Source organism: Octopus sinensis, linkage group LG2, assembly GCF_006345805.1.
Source record: "Octopus sinensis linkage group LG2, ASM634580v1, whole genome shotgun sequence".
NCBI classification, from domain to species: domain Eukaryota; kingdom Metazoa; phylum Mollusca; class Cephalopoda; order Octopoda; family Octopodidae; genus Octopus; species Octopus sinensis.
Window position 1 is genome coordinate 195,033,275 of NC_042998.1, and position 16,420 is coordinate 195,049,694.

The 16,420-nt window shown below is 42.4% G+C and overlaps 1 protein-coding gene across 9 annotated transcripts in view; it reads left to right on the top strand.

Annotated features, from left to right (window-relative positions):
- LOC115232601 (cadherin-87A-like) overlaps nucleotides 1-16,420 on the top strand; it is a 164,230-nt gene that overhangs the window by 51,623 nt on the left and 96,187 nt on the right. For all 9 annotated transcript variants that reach the window (XM_036500638.1, XM_036500636.1, XM_036500639.1 and 6 more), the window contains exons 12-15: nucleotides 5,092-5,295; nucleotides 7,849-8,004; nucleotides 12,541-12,705; nucleotides 14,415-14,491. In XM_036500638.1, the coding sequence (XP_036356531.1) occupies nucleotides 5,092-5,295; nucleotides 7,849-8,004; nucleotides 12,541-12,705; nucleotides 14,415-14,491 (602 nt within the window). The remainder of the gene's footprint in view (nucleotides 1-5,091; nucleotides 5,296-7,848; nucleotides 8,005-12,540; nucleotides 12,706-14,414; nucleotides 14,492-16,420) is intronic.

Consider the following 16,420-nt stretch of genomic DNA (forward strand, 5'->3'; position numbering starts at 1 on the left):
ATTGAGTTGCATGATAGTATGGGAATTGTGTAAAGCATGCAACGCTTACATAATTAATGCAACACTCTCACTACATTCTCAGTACTTGTAAAATAGTAACTATTCTCTACAGTTGAATGGTTAAGGCTAAGAAGATGGCGGTAGAGGGAACAATCCAGTTGTAAAATAAAATTGCTGTAACAACGTAAATGTATAAATTAATCAGCCCTCTTTTTCATCCCTAAAATCCAAATATATCCCACTTACACTTGTCATTATAGTGATTATCATAGTTGCTGTGGTTATTGTTGTGGTTGTTGTTGTCATTGTCCTTTTCCTTGCAATTGCATAACCCCAGATGAATTCTTGATTGAGGAGATCTATTACCCATAGGTAATAGATCAATTGATTTTTGGTCAGCTGGGAGCTGGATATTTGTTCTGGTCACATGTTATTTCCCCTCATAAAAACCAACCACGAAATTTAGTTTTAATGAATTCTATCTGTGGAAAAGTTCTACACTAGATTAAGTATTTCCTGGCGAATAGAACACAACTTGTTGTAGTTGATGGAGTCCACTCAAGCCCAGCAAATGCCACCAGCGGTGTTCCCCAGGGGACTGTCTTGGGTCCGCTACTCTTCATAATTTACATAGACGACCTTTCCAGTGTCGTACATTACTGCAAAGTGAAAATATTTGCTGATGACACTAAGCTCCAGCAAATCGTCAATGAAGAAGCAGACTGAACACAACTCCAGTCTGATCTATATGATGTGAGTCAATGGGCAGACAGACACAAAATGCAACTGAACGAGGGAAAATTTGAGCTGATGCATTTTGGAAGAAATTCCTCACAAAAACAGCCATACTCTCTTCCTTCAGGGGAACCGCTCACAGCCTCTAACAACATCAGAGACCTGGGTGTAATTGTTGATGACGATCTCAGTTGGAGTGCACACATCAACAAGAAGGTCGATATAGCTCATAGGATGAGTTCCTGGATCTTAAGAACTTTCCGGTCCAGAGAACAAGGTGTTATCATACCACTTTTCTCCTCCTTTGTATGGCCACACCTTGAATACTGCTGCCCACTGTGGTCTCCCCATACAAGACAAAACATCTCGATTATTGGGATCACCTTAAAGCCTTGTCGAGGCCTTCACTTTCATCGCAACCTGGTGGTTACCGCCTGTTGACAAGGGACAAAAATCCCGAAACTAGTCCGAGCATATCACTCAGGCTTGCGAGGAAGGGATGGCCTCCCTTTGCAAATACTTCAAGGGTACTGATATGGTGTCTAAAGCCAGCTAGAGACGACGATCTCTTGGGGCTATAAAGCTACAGTAACACCACTTCCCCTATGTGGTTAGCCATGATAAGATGGCTTCTATACTTTACATTATCGAGCGATTACTGTTTCAATCTTATTCTGAGATTTAATTATAATATATTTATATATATGTATATATATTTCTTTACTACCCACAAGGGGCTAAACACAGAGGGGACAAACAAGGACAGACAAACGGATTAAATCGATTACATCAACCCCGAAAGGATGAGAGGCAAAGTTGACCTCAGCGGAATTTGAACTCAGAACATAACGGCAGACGAAATACAGCTACGCATTTCGCCCGGCATGCTAACATTTATGCCAGCTCGCTGCCCTCTGTATATATATATCCTACCCTGATGTAATCTCCAGGGATACAGGCATCCAGCAACAGGACCTCCATAATGCTATGATGGACCGTGAAGTCTGGCGTAACATAGTAAATTCCATTGTCTCGACCACGGTCAAACAATGATGATGATGATATATATGTGTGTGTGTGTGTACATATATATATATATATATATATATATATATATATGTGTGTGTGTGTGTGTGTGTGTGTACATATATATATAAATATATATATATATATATATAATATATATATATATATATATATATATAATGATAAATCTCAGAGCGAGTTATAAACAGTAGCGGTAACACATTGTGACGCATATTTGCCATTTGAATATGGCTAACCCATAAGGGTGGATGCTACTGTAGTTTCTAGCCCCAGGAAGATATCTCCTCCAGCTGGCTATAGACACACTATCTGTGTCCTCTCAGTATTTGTGAAGGGAAGTCATCCTTCCCGTCTTCAACTTAGGGGTTAGCCATATTCAAATGGCAAATACGCGTCACTATATATATATATATATATATATATATAGATATATATATATATAAATATATATGTGTGTGTGTGTGTGTGTGTGTGTATGTATATGTATATATATATACATATAATCTGAACTGTGGAGAGTACATTGTTACACATAATTCACCACTGTCTGTTGGGTTGTGTCATGTGTGGTCATTATATAAGCAGAGGTTCAGAATATCTGGAAGATATGCAGAGCACAGTTATTTGATCTGTAGCAGTGCTTAGCATTCGAAATGATGCCAACCCTGTAATGGATAAAGGCCACAACACACGTGATTTTTAATCCCTTCTTTCAGCCAATTGTATTTCAGGTTCAGAAGTATGATCGCATGATTCAAATGGAAACTTCCACACAGTTTCCTACCAAAACATAGCCATAAATGGCAACACACAGAACAAGCAGCACAGAGGTTCAAGAAAGCACAGAGGTTCAAGAAAGCACAGAGGTTCAAGAAAGCACAGAGGTTCAAGAAAGCACAGAGGTTCAAGAAAGCACAGAGGTTTTATTCAGAGTTCTTACTCAGTCATGCTACTCAACCTCGGGTTAAAAAGAATCATGTTGCCTACTATAAACACAGGAGATTCTAATCTCTTGCCACTTGCCAGCAGCACAGACATATACCAACCTTACATCTTGCCAAACATACATAAACACATTCCTTATATACAGCAATATAACATTTGGCAAGTAATCTTTGTAATGGTCAATATGGAAATAAATAAACTTAGACTTAGATAAACTTAGATATGTTTCGACCAAAGATTAGTCCAGGCCATGTCTAACTTAATAGCACCACCTGATAGGATTATTTGAATCCTGTTTAAGTCAAGTTTTGTTTATGATCCATTCAAGTAGTGAGTTTTTGTTGGGTGAGTTGTATCCAATTATGGGTGGCTTATCTGGTATTCCTTGAAGGAATCTATCCAGACTCTGTTTAAAGTTGATGGGATCCTTTTCCTCTTTGATCTCCCTCGGGACAATGTTAGGGCAGGGCCTGTTGAGGAAAAGAAATTATGTTGCAGTGTACATGTATGTTGTGATCTTAAATTGGGCAGGGGATGTATGGCCCGTGGTCCCAGTCTTGGATGAACCTTGAAGCTAATGTTCAGGTCGTTTGGGCAGAGTTGAAGGTATATTCTCCACATCGTACAAATGATGTACCGCTTACGGCGACGCTGGAGAGAGTAGAGTTTCAAGGCTTGCGAGGAAGGGATGGCCTCTCTTTGCAAATACTTCAAGGGTACTGATATGCTGTGCTCCATATTACTAGAATGTGGAGGCGCAATGGCCCAGTGGTTAGGGCAGCGGACTCGCGGTCATAGGATCGCGGTTTCGATCCCCAGACCGGGCGTTGTGAGTGTTTATTGAGCGAAAACACCTAAAAGCTCCACGAGGCTCCGGCAGGGGATGGTGGTGATCCCTGCTGTACTCTTTCACCACAACTTTCTCTCACTCTTACTTCCTGTTTCTGTTGTACCTGTATTTCAAAGGGCCGGCCTTGTCACTCTCTGTATCATGCTGAATATCCCCGAGAACTACGTTAAGGGTGCACGTGTCTGTGGAGTGCTCAGCCACTTACACGTTAATTTCACGAGCAGGCTGTTCTGTTGATTCGGATCAACTGGAACCCTCATCGTCGTAACCGACGGAGTGCTTCCATTTAGTGTGATGATGCTAATGAAAACTAGCTATTTCCAGCTGATCCAGGCATCACACTAAGACTCTCTTCTTGACTACTCTATAGCTGTAGATTTTAGTGGTGGACTCAGTGAGGTTGGGTGGCCATGGTGCTTAGAGCTCAGTTGAAAGCCAGTTGACCTCAAGCTACACAACAACTAGTTTTTTTGTATGCAATTGTCTGGTTTATGTGCAAAGTGTGGCTGTGTGGTAAGTAGCTTGCTAACCCACCACATGGTTCCGGGTTCAGTCCCACTGCGTGGCATCTTGGGCAAGTGTCTTCTACTATAGCCCCGGGCTGACCAATGCCTTGTGAGTGGATTTGGTAGATGGAAACTGAAAGAAGCCTGTCGTATATATGTATATATATATATGTATGTGTGTGTGTTTGTGTGTCTGTGTTTGTCCCCCTAGCATTGCTTGACAACCGATGCTGGTGTGTTTATGTCCCCGTTACTTAGCGGTTTGGCAAAAGAGACCGATAGAATAAGTACTGGGCTTACAAAGAATAAGTCCTGGGGTCGATTTGCTCGACTAAAGGCGGTGCTCCATCATGGCCACAGTCAAATGACTGAAACAAGTAAGAGAGTAAAAAGAGTATAACAGTTTGTCACCGTTAATTCGATTTGTTCGAAGCATGGTAGAGAACGGGGAACTTGGACTTTGGTAAAACAAGGTGCCAAAGCTAAACTGTATGAGTCTCTATTTTACGAATGACCACGTATTATAAAAGAACAATTCCAGAAATCCTACAGACGTCCTTCACTTGATAAAAGTTTAACCCAACAACTATTAAAGTCGGAAGTACGAGCTATGCTTCGATGTCGCATCAATGGAATTCCTGCCCCAGTTGTGTTCTTCACTAACTTAGAGAATGGCTGTATATTTCCTTGATGTGTTTGTGGGTAAGGACAAAGAAGGTATTCACAAATGATATGACGTACTCAATACTTTAGGAAGTAGTGAACAAACTGATATATTTAACTCTTCTTCTTAAGGTATTGAGTACTTTATTTAGTTTGTGAATGTCCTTGTCCTATGAATAAGAACATTTTAAAATATGCTCCTTTTTATTCAGCCCTTTACTACTACAATGTAGAAGCAACAAATCAATTTATCAACTGAAAACTTTGCTAAACAGATTTATAAACTTAAACCTATAGACTTATGTTTAAATGAATTAAAATAATGTCTTTCATGGTCTGTTTCAGGTACGCGAGGTAATTAGTGAGAGCCCACTGGTACTAGGTGATTCAGCATCTACAACAGCAACGACTACCATTCAGGTCACTCTTTTGGATATCAACGACAATAGACCAGTGTTTAGTTCAAACTACACAGCCAGAATACCAGAGGACATATTGGACAACACAGACGTTCCTCAATTATGGATGACAGTTACTGACGCAGATAGTGTGAGTCAACTTCTTTTTTATCTGCTATTGTTGGTTTTTTTTTTTTTTTTCATTTTAACCCTGTGTGTGTAAACAAAAAAATAGGGTATTGTAGTCGCTCGTCTGTCTGTTTGTCTGTGGGTTTGCAAAATTACTAGAAAACAGCTAAACGGATTTTCACCAAATTTGGCAGAAATACCGATTGGGTGAATGGCTTGAACTCATAAGTTTTGGTTTGGTGAAGCAAAATATTTTTTTTTCTTTGTTACATTTGCATAAACGATATAGGGGGAAATAACTCTTGATGTCAATTTTGTTGAAATATGAATCCGTCTGAAATTATTAAATTAAATTTATTTTATCTTTGTGTGCATGCAGGATATGCATCGCTCCTCCAACGCCTTTTTACAAAAAAGAATTTATTGAATTGCTTTGGAGGAAGGGTATGTGTTCATGATCTTTGCAGGCACTACAAGAATGGTGTGGTTGATATGGTTGAGGTTTCTCATGAGTGGCTGTAAGTTGATGGGGGAAAAAATGGGCACGGAGGATTTTCAAGGAGTGACATTCAGTAGAGGAAGGACTAAAAGAAATGGTTAGTGCAGGGCAAACCAAGGTATACATACAGTATGGATGACGAGGGAAGAGCTGAATGAGTAGAATGGACCAGAGTGAAGATGATTCGAGACAACCAATCTCTGAGAAACAGAACCCACTGAAATAATGGTGGAATAGTCAAAGTGAAGAGACAGCATTTCTACGGACCACAGGTTAGAGAGTGTTCATGAGTAACTTCATTGCAACCAGTGGAGTGGCCTTTCATTGAATACAGATAAGGTGTCTCTATGTGCAGTAGCAGTACCTTATCAGATGTGGGAGCACTACACTACTGTACAAGGTGGTAACAAAACGTTCCAAGACCAGTTATGCTTAATAAAAAATAACTTATTTATTTACCTAAGTTTTAATATCATCTCCTTTAGAACAGTCATTTTGTCCAGCAAAATACCAGTCCCAGCATTCCTGCCACTTTTGAATCCGGCCTGGAAGTTGTTTTCCATAAGTGATTCCACTCTGGCCAAACATTGTGACCATGTTGAAATTCTGACGTTTGAGCAGCATTTTCATTTTGGAGAAGAGATGGATGTCTGCAAGTGCTAAATCTGGTGAACAGGGTGGGTGCAAAAACGATATCATGTTGTCTTTAGTGAGAAACTCATGAGTGAGGAGAGCTTGGTGAAGAATCCAATTCTTTGCATTCCGCAAATCTGATCTCTTTCACCAAATGTCCTCTCTCAAATGCTTCAAAATGTCGCAGTAAAACTCTTGATTGATGGTCTGGTCCTGGGGCAGGGGTTGAATTCTCGATGCACAATATCACATTTTTGGGGTCAAAGCTCATGGCAGGTCTTCCAGGAACGTTCTTCCACTTTTGAAGCACCCATTCCACTCAAAACATTGTGTACGACCCATTGCATCATCACTTTAAGCTTGCTGAAACGTGCTCAATGTCTCTGTAGCAGATTTCCCAAGTTTGACACAAAATTTCACATTCTTGTCCATGAAAGGTGAGCTTGGGAGAATTAGCAATTGTTGGAGGATGAAGTGTTTTCTGGTTGGTGTTGGTGTCAATAAAAGATTCACTCTGTTCATGCTTTAAAGTGGTTAGCAAATGAGCAGAGAAAGCTTCAGAGTTGTGAGGTACCTTTAATTTTGTCTTACCAATGATTATTCAACTTCTCTATTGTTGATATTACAAGAAAATGCACACAGTCTGTAGAGTGGTTGGTGATAAGGTGGGTAACCAGTCACAGAAACCAAGTGACACACATGAAACCAGTCTATGGGAGCAGGAGCTCCCCATGAGAAGTGATGCAGACCATGGACCTCAGCTAACCTTTGCTAGTATGTAAAATGAGAATGTAAAATGACAATGATAATACCCACAAATACACACACACACACACACACACACACACACACACACACACACACACGCACACATTAATCATATTAACATACAATGGGCTCAGTTCTGCTCTACCAAGTTTCATTCGCAAAACATTGGTCAACTCAAGCATAAGAATCTTGTCTGACATCCTGCAGTTGAACCTGAAACCCCATATCACATACCTGAAAATAAAACTTCTTAACTACAGTTCCATACTTGCATCCTTATGTGTTGTATGAGCCTCTGTGTTCCTCACTCAGTTACAAAGCGAACTGTACCACGTTGATTTTTTGTATGTCGTTCATCCTTGTATCATCTCTCCATTTTTCTTGTTACCATAACTCTTTAACATTCATATTAATCTGTCAAATGTAAAGTCTGTTTAATTACATTGTTTTAAATTAATTGTACAGCATCTTGTAACTCTGAGATTTTGATGATGTCCCTGTTTATTTTTAGAATGACTTTGTAGGGTAGGTGTGAGAGGACAGAGCTAGCTGGTTTGAGCATAAAACAGGAAGACAATTTTGGCCTGGTATGGCCAGTTTAAACACTAAAGGGTTAACATGTCATCTGTGCTTAAACATTAACAGAAATAACTCCACGTCTTTCTCTAATTACAGAGGTTGTTTGCCAACTACAGCTTTCAGGTGGAAACATTTGATGAAGTTTTTGTTACAAACCCTAAATTTGGAGAGGGTAGGTCAATTGTTGGATTAAAGGTGAAGAACGCTTCCTATATTGATTATGAAAAAGGACCGCGAGTTTATAACTTTCAGGTATGTATAAATGACTTTATCACCTCATGTTATGAATCCACAAGCTAACTTGATATTGTGATGCTTACTAATAAAGACAACAACACATTGAAAGTGCCCTCTGTCACTAAACATATTATAGAAACACACCCTTTCTGCTACAAAAACTCACTATTAAAACATGTAGCGGTCTCTGATATCCTCACTGTTTGAGAGACACGGCAGGAATGATCTCGTTTGAGATTACAGCCATCTTTGGCCAAGTTGTTCCTGTTGTAACCACTGACCTGATTGGTTGACATGTGGCGCGATTTGTCTCTACTTATTTCGCGCCACTGGCCAAAGCCAACCAATCACGGCCTTTGGTTAAGGTCCCTTTTCCTAGGCTCTGTTGAGCCACCTTACTTGTATATAAGGGAGTGTTCTCAATATACTTGGGTCTTTGGTTCTAGTCCTTCGTATTTCCTACAAACATTTCTAAACTTAATAAATACTAGACATCACAATCCCTGATGATGTTACATGAAAACCAAAAGTAATATTAGACACTATAAACACCAATTTGAAATAGAAAAGAGCAATTGATGAGACTGAAACCTTGCTTGTCAGAAAATTAGTGGTTCAAGCACCATTAATATGGCAGTTGCTTGCTGTTTTCCCTCAGAAATAAGCACTTAATGATATTTAATGTTAATGCCAATCATAAAAATTTGAATGGTAGAATTCTTTCTTGTTGCTAACGCTGAACCATAGAGGGACACTTTGCTGTGCTCCATATTACTAGAATGTGGAGGCGCAATGGCCCAGTGGTTAGGGCAGCGGACTCGCGGTCATAGGATCGCGGTTTCGATTCCCAGACCGGGCGTTGTGAGTGTTTATTGAGCGAAAACACCTAAAAGCTCCACGAGGCTCCGGCAGGGGATGGTGGTGATCCCTGCTGTACTCTTTCACCACAACTTTCTCTCACTCTTACTTCCTGTTTCTGTTGTACCTGTATTTCAAGGGCCGGCCTTGTCACTCTCTGTGTCACGCTGAATATCCCCGAGAACTACGTTAAGGGTACACGTGTCTGTGGAGTGCTCAGCCACTTACACGTTAATTTCACGAGCAGGCTGTTCCGTTGATTCGGATCAACCGGAACCCTCATCGTCGTAACCGACGGAGTGCTTCCATAAAATCCATTACTAGAATAGCTTACTACTTCTAGTCTTAAGTGACTAAGGAATCATCAGATAGAGCTAAAATATCATCTTATTCCATCTTCTTCATCCATTTATTCCTGGAATGGTTGTGGGGACAGAGTCCTCAGGTGCAAGTTCCATTGGATTGTGTCAGAAATGACCATCTCCAATTGATCTGGATGGATCCACAAGTTAGACCAACCGAGTTCATGAATGTTATCCAACCATCTTGTTTGCAGTCAGTCTGCCCCTGGTTGTTGGTTTTGCCCGTAAAACATGTCTAGTGATTTTTTTCCTGGGACATGCTTACAACATGTCTGTAGTATCAGAGCTAAATGTTTATATCGCTTCCTAATTTTTGAAAATATAATGGCAGTTGCCCTGTTATGTAATCTGGAATATCTGACAAGCAATAAGGGGCTGATTTAAGTCATGTGAGAGTTCTTGTTTCCCTTTTGTGTATCAAATTGGTGTTTACAGTAGCCCTGATCAGTTGCCGACTTTCCACAAGGCACAAATAGGCTTCATATTTAATCACATCTCCAGTATATGTGATGAAGCTGCTTCTACATACAAGCGTTCTATGAAACACCCCCAAATCAGTCATACGGCTGATAAAGAACATTTTTATACCTTCACTAATACACTGCCTTGGAAGTTCAATGGCCCAGTAGTTAGGGCAGTGGACTCGCAGTCGGAGGATCGCGGTTTCGATTCCCAGACTGGGCATTGTGTGTGTTCATTGCGAAAACACCTAAAACTCCACAAGGCTCCAGCAGGGGTTGGTGTACTCTTTTGCCTCAACTTTCTCTCACTCTTTCTTCTTGTTTCTTGAGTAACGCTACGATGGACTGGCGTCCCGTCCAGCTGGGGAGAACACATATGCCACAGAAACCGGGAAACCGGGCCCATGAGCCTGGCTAGGCTTGAAAAGGGCGCATAAAAAAAAATACACTGCCTACCTGATACAGACACTACTTAATATGCTTTTTATATAAATACATTATCTAGCTAATTACATTGCTTACCTTACTACTATCTTCCTGATACATTGCTTACCCTAATTTTCTGTCCACCTAATTCACTGTTGACCTAAAATACTGCCTACCTAATATATATTACCTAGTGAATGAGGGGATGCTGAAAAGCTCCTGGCTTTGGGTAAAAGAAAATACAGGAGGATCTGTTCATTATAATTTTAATCAATATATTGCCAGCGCCTCCTCGACTGGCTTCTGTGCCGGTGGCACATAAAAAGCACCATCCAAACGTGGCCGATGCCAGCACCACCTTGGCAGGCTTCCGTGCTGGTGGCATGTTAAAAGCACCAACCAATCGTGGCCGATGCCAGACCCCCCCCCCACTGGCACCTGTGCAGGTGGCACGTAAAAAGCACCCACTACACTCACAGAGTGGTTGGCGTTAGGAAGGGCATCCAGCTGTAGAAACACTGCCAGATCAGACTGCAGCCTGGTGCTGCCCCTGGCTTCCCAGACCCCGGTCGAACCGTCCAACCCGTGCTAGCACGGAAAACAGACGTTAAACGATGATGATGATGATGATGATGATGATGATATTCCCCTCTCAGATTCACACATTTATTGCAGTGATCTTCAGTTTTGCTAAGCCCTGCAAAAAAGAACATAAAAGGCTGGCCTCCAACCAGAATTGGAGTGAAATTTTGTTCCCTTGAGCTGTTTCTTCAATTGTGGAAAGAGGTGGTAGTCAGGGCTAAATCAGGAGAGTAAGGTGGGCGGTCTTCCAATTCGAAGCCGAAGTGATGTATTTTCTGTAGACTTTCATGTTCGGTTCATTGTCCTAAAAAAACTGAACTCCACGGCTCAGCCTTCCATGGTGTTTCAGCTTCAAAGCTTCATATAGATTGTTCAACAGAGACATGTACTACTCTGTGTTAATGGTGTGACCCTTTGGCAGGTATTTTATGAGAATTACTCTGTCTTTGTCCCAGAACACTGAAACCAGAATCTTTCCTGCAGACTTCTGGGTCTGAAACTTCTTGGGGTATGGCGAACCATACCACTCCAGTGATTGCTATTTAGTCTGGGAATCATAATGGTGAAGCCAAGTTTCGTCCATGGTGTCTAAATGCACCATAAAATCTACCTTCCCCACTGCAAGCTGGTCCCAAATCACCTTTGATGTCATCACTCTGATGCACTTCTGATCTGCATTTAGGCATTTCAGCACCCATTTTGTGGAAAGCTTTCTCATGGCCAGAATGTTGTGGATGATGTGGCCAACTCTTTCGTGGAAAATCTTCAGAGACTCAGCTATGACTTTAGCTGAAATCTGGTGGTCCTCAAGAATCATGACGTGCACAGTGTCAGCTTTGTCCTTTGTGGTCACAGAAGTAGGCTGTCCCGACCGGGGTTCATCTGTGACCTGAAAATGACCAGTCCAAAACCTTGACACCTAGATTTCAACTGTGGTGTAAGATACGCAGCCATTCTTCAAAGCTTCCTTTGTCTTGCCGTGGATTTCTGCTGCTCCTTTTCATTGCAAAAAGAGGAACTTCATGATTGCCCATGCTTCAATTTTATCAAAATCCCCATCAGAAGATGCCATCATGCCTTAAGTTTGCAACAAAAAAGAAAAAAGAAAGATATATTGAATACTATCATGATTTTTTGCAAATCTTCTCTTAAATAGTTGTCCTACCACCCCTGTAAAGGTAAGAGCTCTACCCTTTTATGATACCCTTAAAGCCAGGAACTTTTCAGCATCCCTTGATATTCTTCTTTTTTTTCTTCTTTTTAAAAATTACATTAGGGTTGCCTATGCTATTTCTGAATATACGTGTGGGGGTGGGGGGGGGGACTGCGGCCATGCTGGAGCACCACCTTTAGTCGAGCAAATCGACCCCGGGACTTATTCTTTGTAAGCCCAGTACTTATTCTATCAGTCTCTTTTGCTGAACCGCTAAGTAACGGGGACATAAACACACCAGCATCGGTTGTCAAGCGATGCTAGGGGGACAAACACAGACACACAAACACACACACACGCATATATATATATACATATATACGACGGGCTTCTTTCAGTTTCCGTCTATCAAATCCACTCACAAGGCTTTGGTCGGCCCGAGGCTATAGTAGAAGACACTTGCCCAAGGTGCCACGCAGTGGGACAACCCGGAATCATGTGGTTGGTAAACAAGCTACTTACCACACAGCCACTCCTGTGCCTATATATGTACATACATATATATATACATACATATGTGCACGAATCCCCCCACCCACCCCACACGTATATGCTTTCAAATTTCAGAAATAGCATAGGCGACCCTAATATAATTTTTATTCTGCTGTATACCTTGTGTTTCCCCAACAAATTGTTTTGACTGTTTCAGATAATTGCACGAGAAATCAACACGCGAGAAATGAACTCAGGAAGTACATCCGTCACTATTTTTGTGGATGATGTCAACGACAATGCCCCAAGGGTGAACAGGTCACCTTTGATTGAGAACATCCCAGAAAATGCTGCACCTGGGCGGCAAATAATCGACATAGATGTAAGAATAGTGTTGCTGTTATTGTTGGAAAATTGAAGTTTACATTTTTAGTTCTACTGTTGTTGTTGTCAATCGTAATTGTTATCATTGTCGTCATTGTTGTCAAGTGAATTTTTGGCCAGTTCCTTTTGATGAGAAGATCAGCAACAAAGATTGTTGGCATTCTTTTTGTCTCGGGAGACCAATGGAGTTGCGCATAAAATAATCTAGTCCGGCTTTTACATTTCATGTCCTAATACATCTCCTGCTGTGGCTGTGTAGTCCTATCCTGGACAAACACTCCCTCTGGCAGGTGCCACAAATATAGCTAAGACTTTGCTGATTGTAATGTCATAGTTTCTTGTTGATGTCTTTTCTTGTCTTTCCATTCCTCCTCTCGCCCTCTGTCACTTCTTTGTGTTCCCTCTTTTACGGTACGTCGCCAATCTCCACGGTTGCTGGCAACTGCTTCCCAGTTGCTAATATTGATGTTGCAGGCCTTCATGTCCCTTTTGCAAACATCTTTGTATCGTAAGAACGGTCTTCTCACAGACCTAGTGCCCCTAGCAAGCGCTCCATAGAGTATGTCCTTGGGGATTCTGCCATCTTCCATACAGCTAACATGTCCAAGCCATCTCATATGTCAAAGACAGTTAATTGAATATCTATGTTCCTTACACCAACGTCGCCTTACTGGCAGTTGTGCCCCGTACTAGTAGGGTGCTAGGAGCACCATCCGAGCATGATCGTTGCCAGAGCAGCTAACTGGCTTCCGTGCTGGTGGCACGTAAAAGGGCACCATTCAAGCGGGATCGTTACCAGTGTCGCCTTACTGGCACTTGTGCCAGTGGCATGTGTAAAAGGATTCGAGCGAGATCATTGCCAGTACCGCCTGACTGGCCCCCCGTGCCGGTGGCATGTAAAAGCACCCACTACACTCTCGGAGTGGTTGGCGTTAGGAAGGGCATCCAGCTGTAGAAACTCTGCCAGATCAAGATTGGGGCCAGATCAAGATTGGGGCCAGATCAAGATTGGGGCCAGATCAAGATTGGAGCCAGATCAAGATTGGGGCCAGATCAAGATTGGGGCCAGATCAAGATTGGGGCCAGATCAAGATTGGGGCCAGATCAAGATTGGGGCCAGATCAAGATTGGGGCCAGATCAAGATTGGGGCCAGATCAAGATTGGGGCCAGATCAAGATTGAGTTATTCCAATGCAAGATGTCATCTGGTCTGGCAGACGGACGTAAGGACAAGTCCACCTTCTGCATAAGAGCACATCCACTGGCTTTTTTATTGCTGATGATAATGTTGCTGCTACTTATGTTGCATTTGTGATTGTTGTTGTTGTTGTTGTTATAATTGTAGTTGCTGTTGCTGTTGTTGTTGTCGATGTTGTCGATGATGTTGATGGTGATGATGATGCTGGTGAAATCCTCCTCTTCCTCCTCCCTCCTCCTCCTTCTCCCGCACCACCACCACCACCACCACCACCACCACCATCGCCACCGCCACCACCACTACCATCACCACCACCACCACCACCACCACCACCACTGCAACCGCCACCACCACCACCACCACCGCCACCACCACTACCACCACCACCACCGCCACCGCCACTATCACCACCACCGCCACCGCCACCACCACCATCGCCACCACCACCATCGCCACCGCCACCGCCACCACCTCTACCATCACCATCACCATTATTATTTCTTTTTAAGGCTGTTGATGATGATTCGGGGAATTTTGGTACAAATGGCATCCGTTACGTTTCTTTAAAAGGAATAGGCCAGCAACTGTGAGTACATTACATTTTTCTATTGCATTGTATATGTTATATGTGTATTTGTGTGTGTATATCTCTCTCTATATAAACGGCAGTTTGTCTGTGCGTTTTCTGTGTGTCTGTTTTCTCGTACCCTCACTCTGACCACGGCTTTCAACCGATTCTGATGAAACTTGACACACACATAGCCCAATGTCATAATTCAAAACTAACGCAGCGAAAATTTTGAAAAGTTCCCCCAGTTCTGAAAAAAATCGATAAATTCGACATGGGGTCGAGAATCAGAAACCCAAACCACAGATGGTCTAGGGGACGCAACTCCACCTTTTTTAACTCTAAAAAAAAATTTACCATCATTTTTTTTCCATTTTTTTGCTATTTTTTGGCTATAACTCTCTAAAAATGCTTTATAGTTATTTCCCTTACAAACCTGAGCAACGCCGGGCGATACTGCTAGTATATATATATATCTCCCTCTCTCTCTTTCGGAGAGGCACTGAGCAGCTATACGCACACATACACACACGGCAGTAACTTCCGCCTACCGAATTCAATCACAAAGCTTCGGTCGGCTCGGGGCTATAGCAGAAGACACCTACCCAAAGTGCCACGCAGTGGGACTGAACCGAAACCATGTAGCTAGAAAGCAAGCTCCCTAATTACACAGCCATGCCCGCGCCTATATATATATACATCTCTATCTATCTATACACACACACACACACACACACACATATATATATATACACACACACTTATATATATATATATATCTATCTATGTAATTGTGTGTATGTGTGTGTGTGGTATATATATATATATATATATATATATATGTGGAGGCGCAATGGCCCAGTGGTTAGAGCAGCGGAGTCGCGGTCGTAGGATCGCGGTTTCGATTCCCAGACCGGGCGTTGTGAGTGTTTATTGAGCGAAAACACCTAAAGCTCCACGAGGCTCCGGCAGGGGATGGTGGTGATCCCTGCTGTACTCTTTCACCACAACTTTCTCTCACTCTTACTTCCTGTTTCTGCTGTACCTGTATTTCAAAGGGCCGGCCTTGTCACTCTCTGTGTCACGCTGAATATCCCCGAGAACTACATTAAGGGTACACGTGTCTGTGGAGTGCTCAGCCACTTACACGTTAATTTCACGAGCAGGCTGTTCCATTGATCGGATCAACCGGAAACCTCGTCGTCATAACCGACGGAGTGCTTCCACATATATATATATATAAGGTTAATCCAAACGGGAAAACAGAAAAAACAACAACATGTGGTACAATTAAAGTATTATTATTAGGCGCTCAGGAAAAATGGAAGAAGGAGGGTATATGTGAAAATCAAATCAAATCAAATCAAAATAGATGAACATCAATGGAATTTGTATCTTTGTGGTACCAGTGCCGGTGGCACACAAGAAAACCATCCGAACGTGGCCGTAGCCAGTACCGCATCGACTGGCCTCCGTGTTGTGGGCACGTAACAAACACCATCCGATCGTGGCCGTTCGCCAGCCTCATCTGGCACCTGTGTCGGTGGCACATAAAAACACCATCCGAGCGTGGCCGTCTGCCAGCCTCGTCTGGCACCTGTGTCGGTGGCACATAAAAAACACCATCCAAGCGTGGCAGTTCGCCAGCCTCGTCTGGCACCTGTGTCGGTGGCACATAAAATCACCCACTACACTCTCGGAGTGGTTGGCGTTAGGAAGGGCATCCAGCTGTAGAAACACTGCCAGATCTGACTGGCCTGGTGCAGCCTTCGGGCTCCCCAGACCCCAGTTGAACCGTCCAACCCATGCTAGCATGGAAAACGGACGCTAAATGATGATGATGATGATGATGATGATATACATGTATATAAAATGAAAATACAGATTGTATACAAGACATCATCAATGAGTGAAAAATATGTAAACACAACGAGAAACAAGTACAGG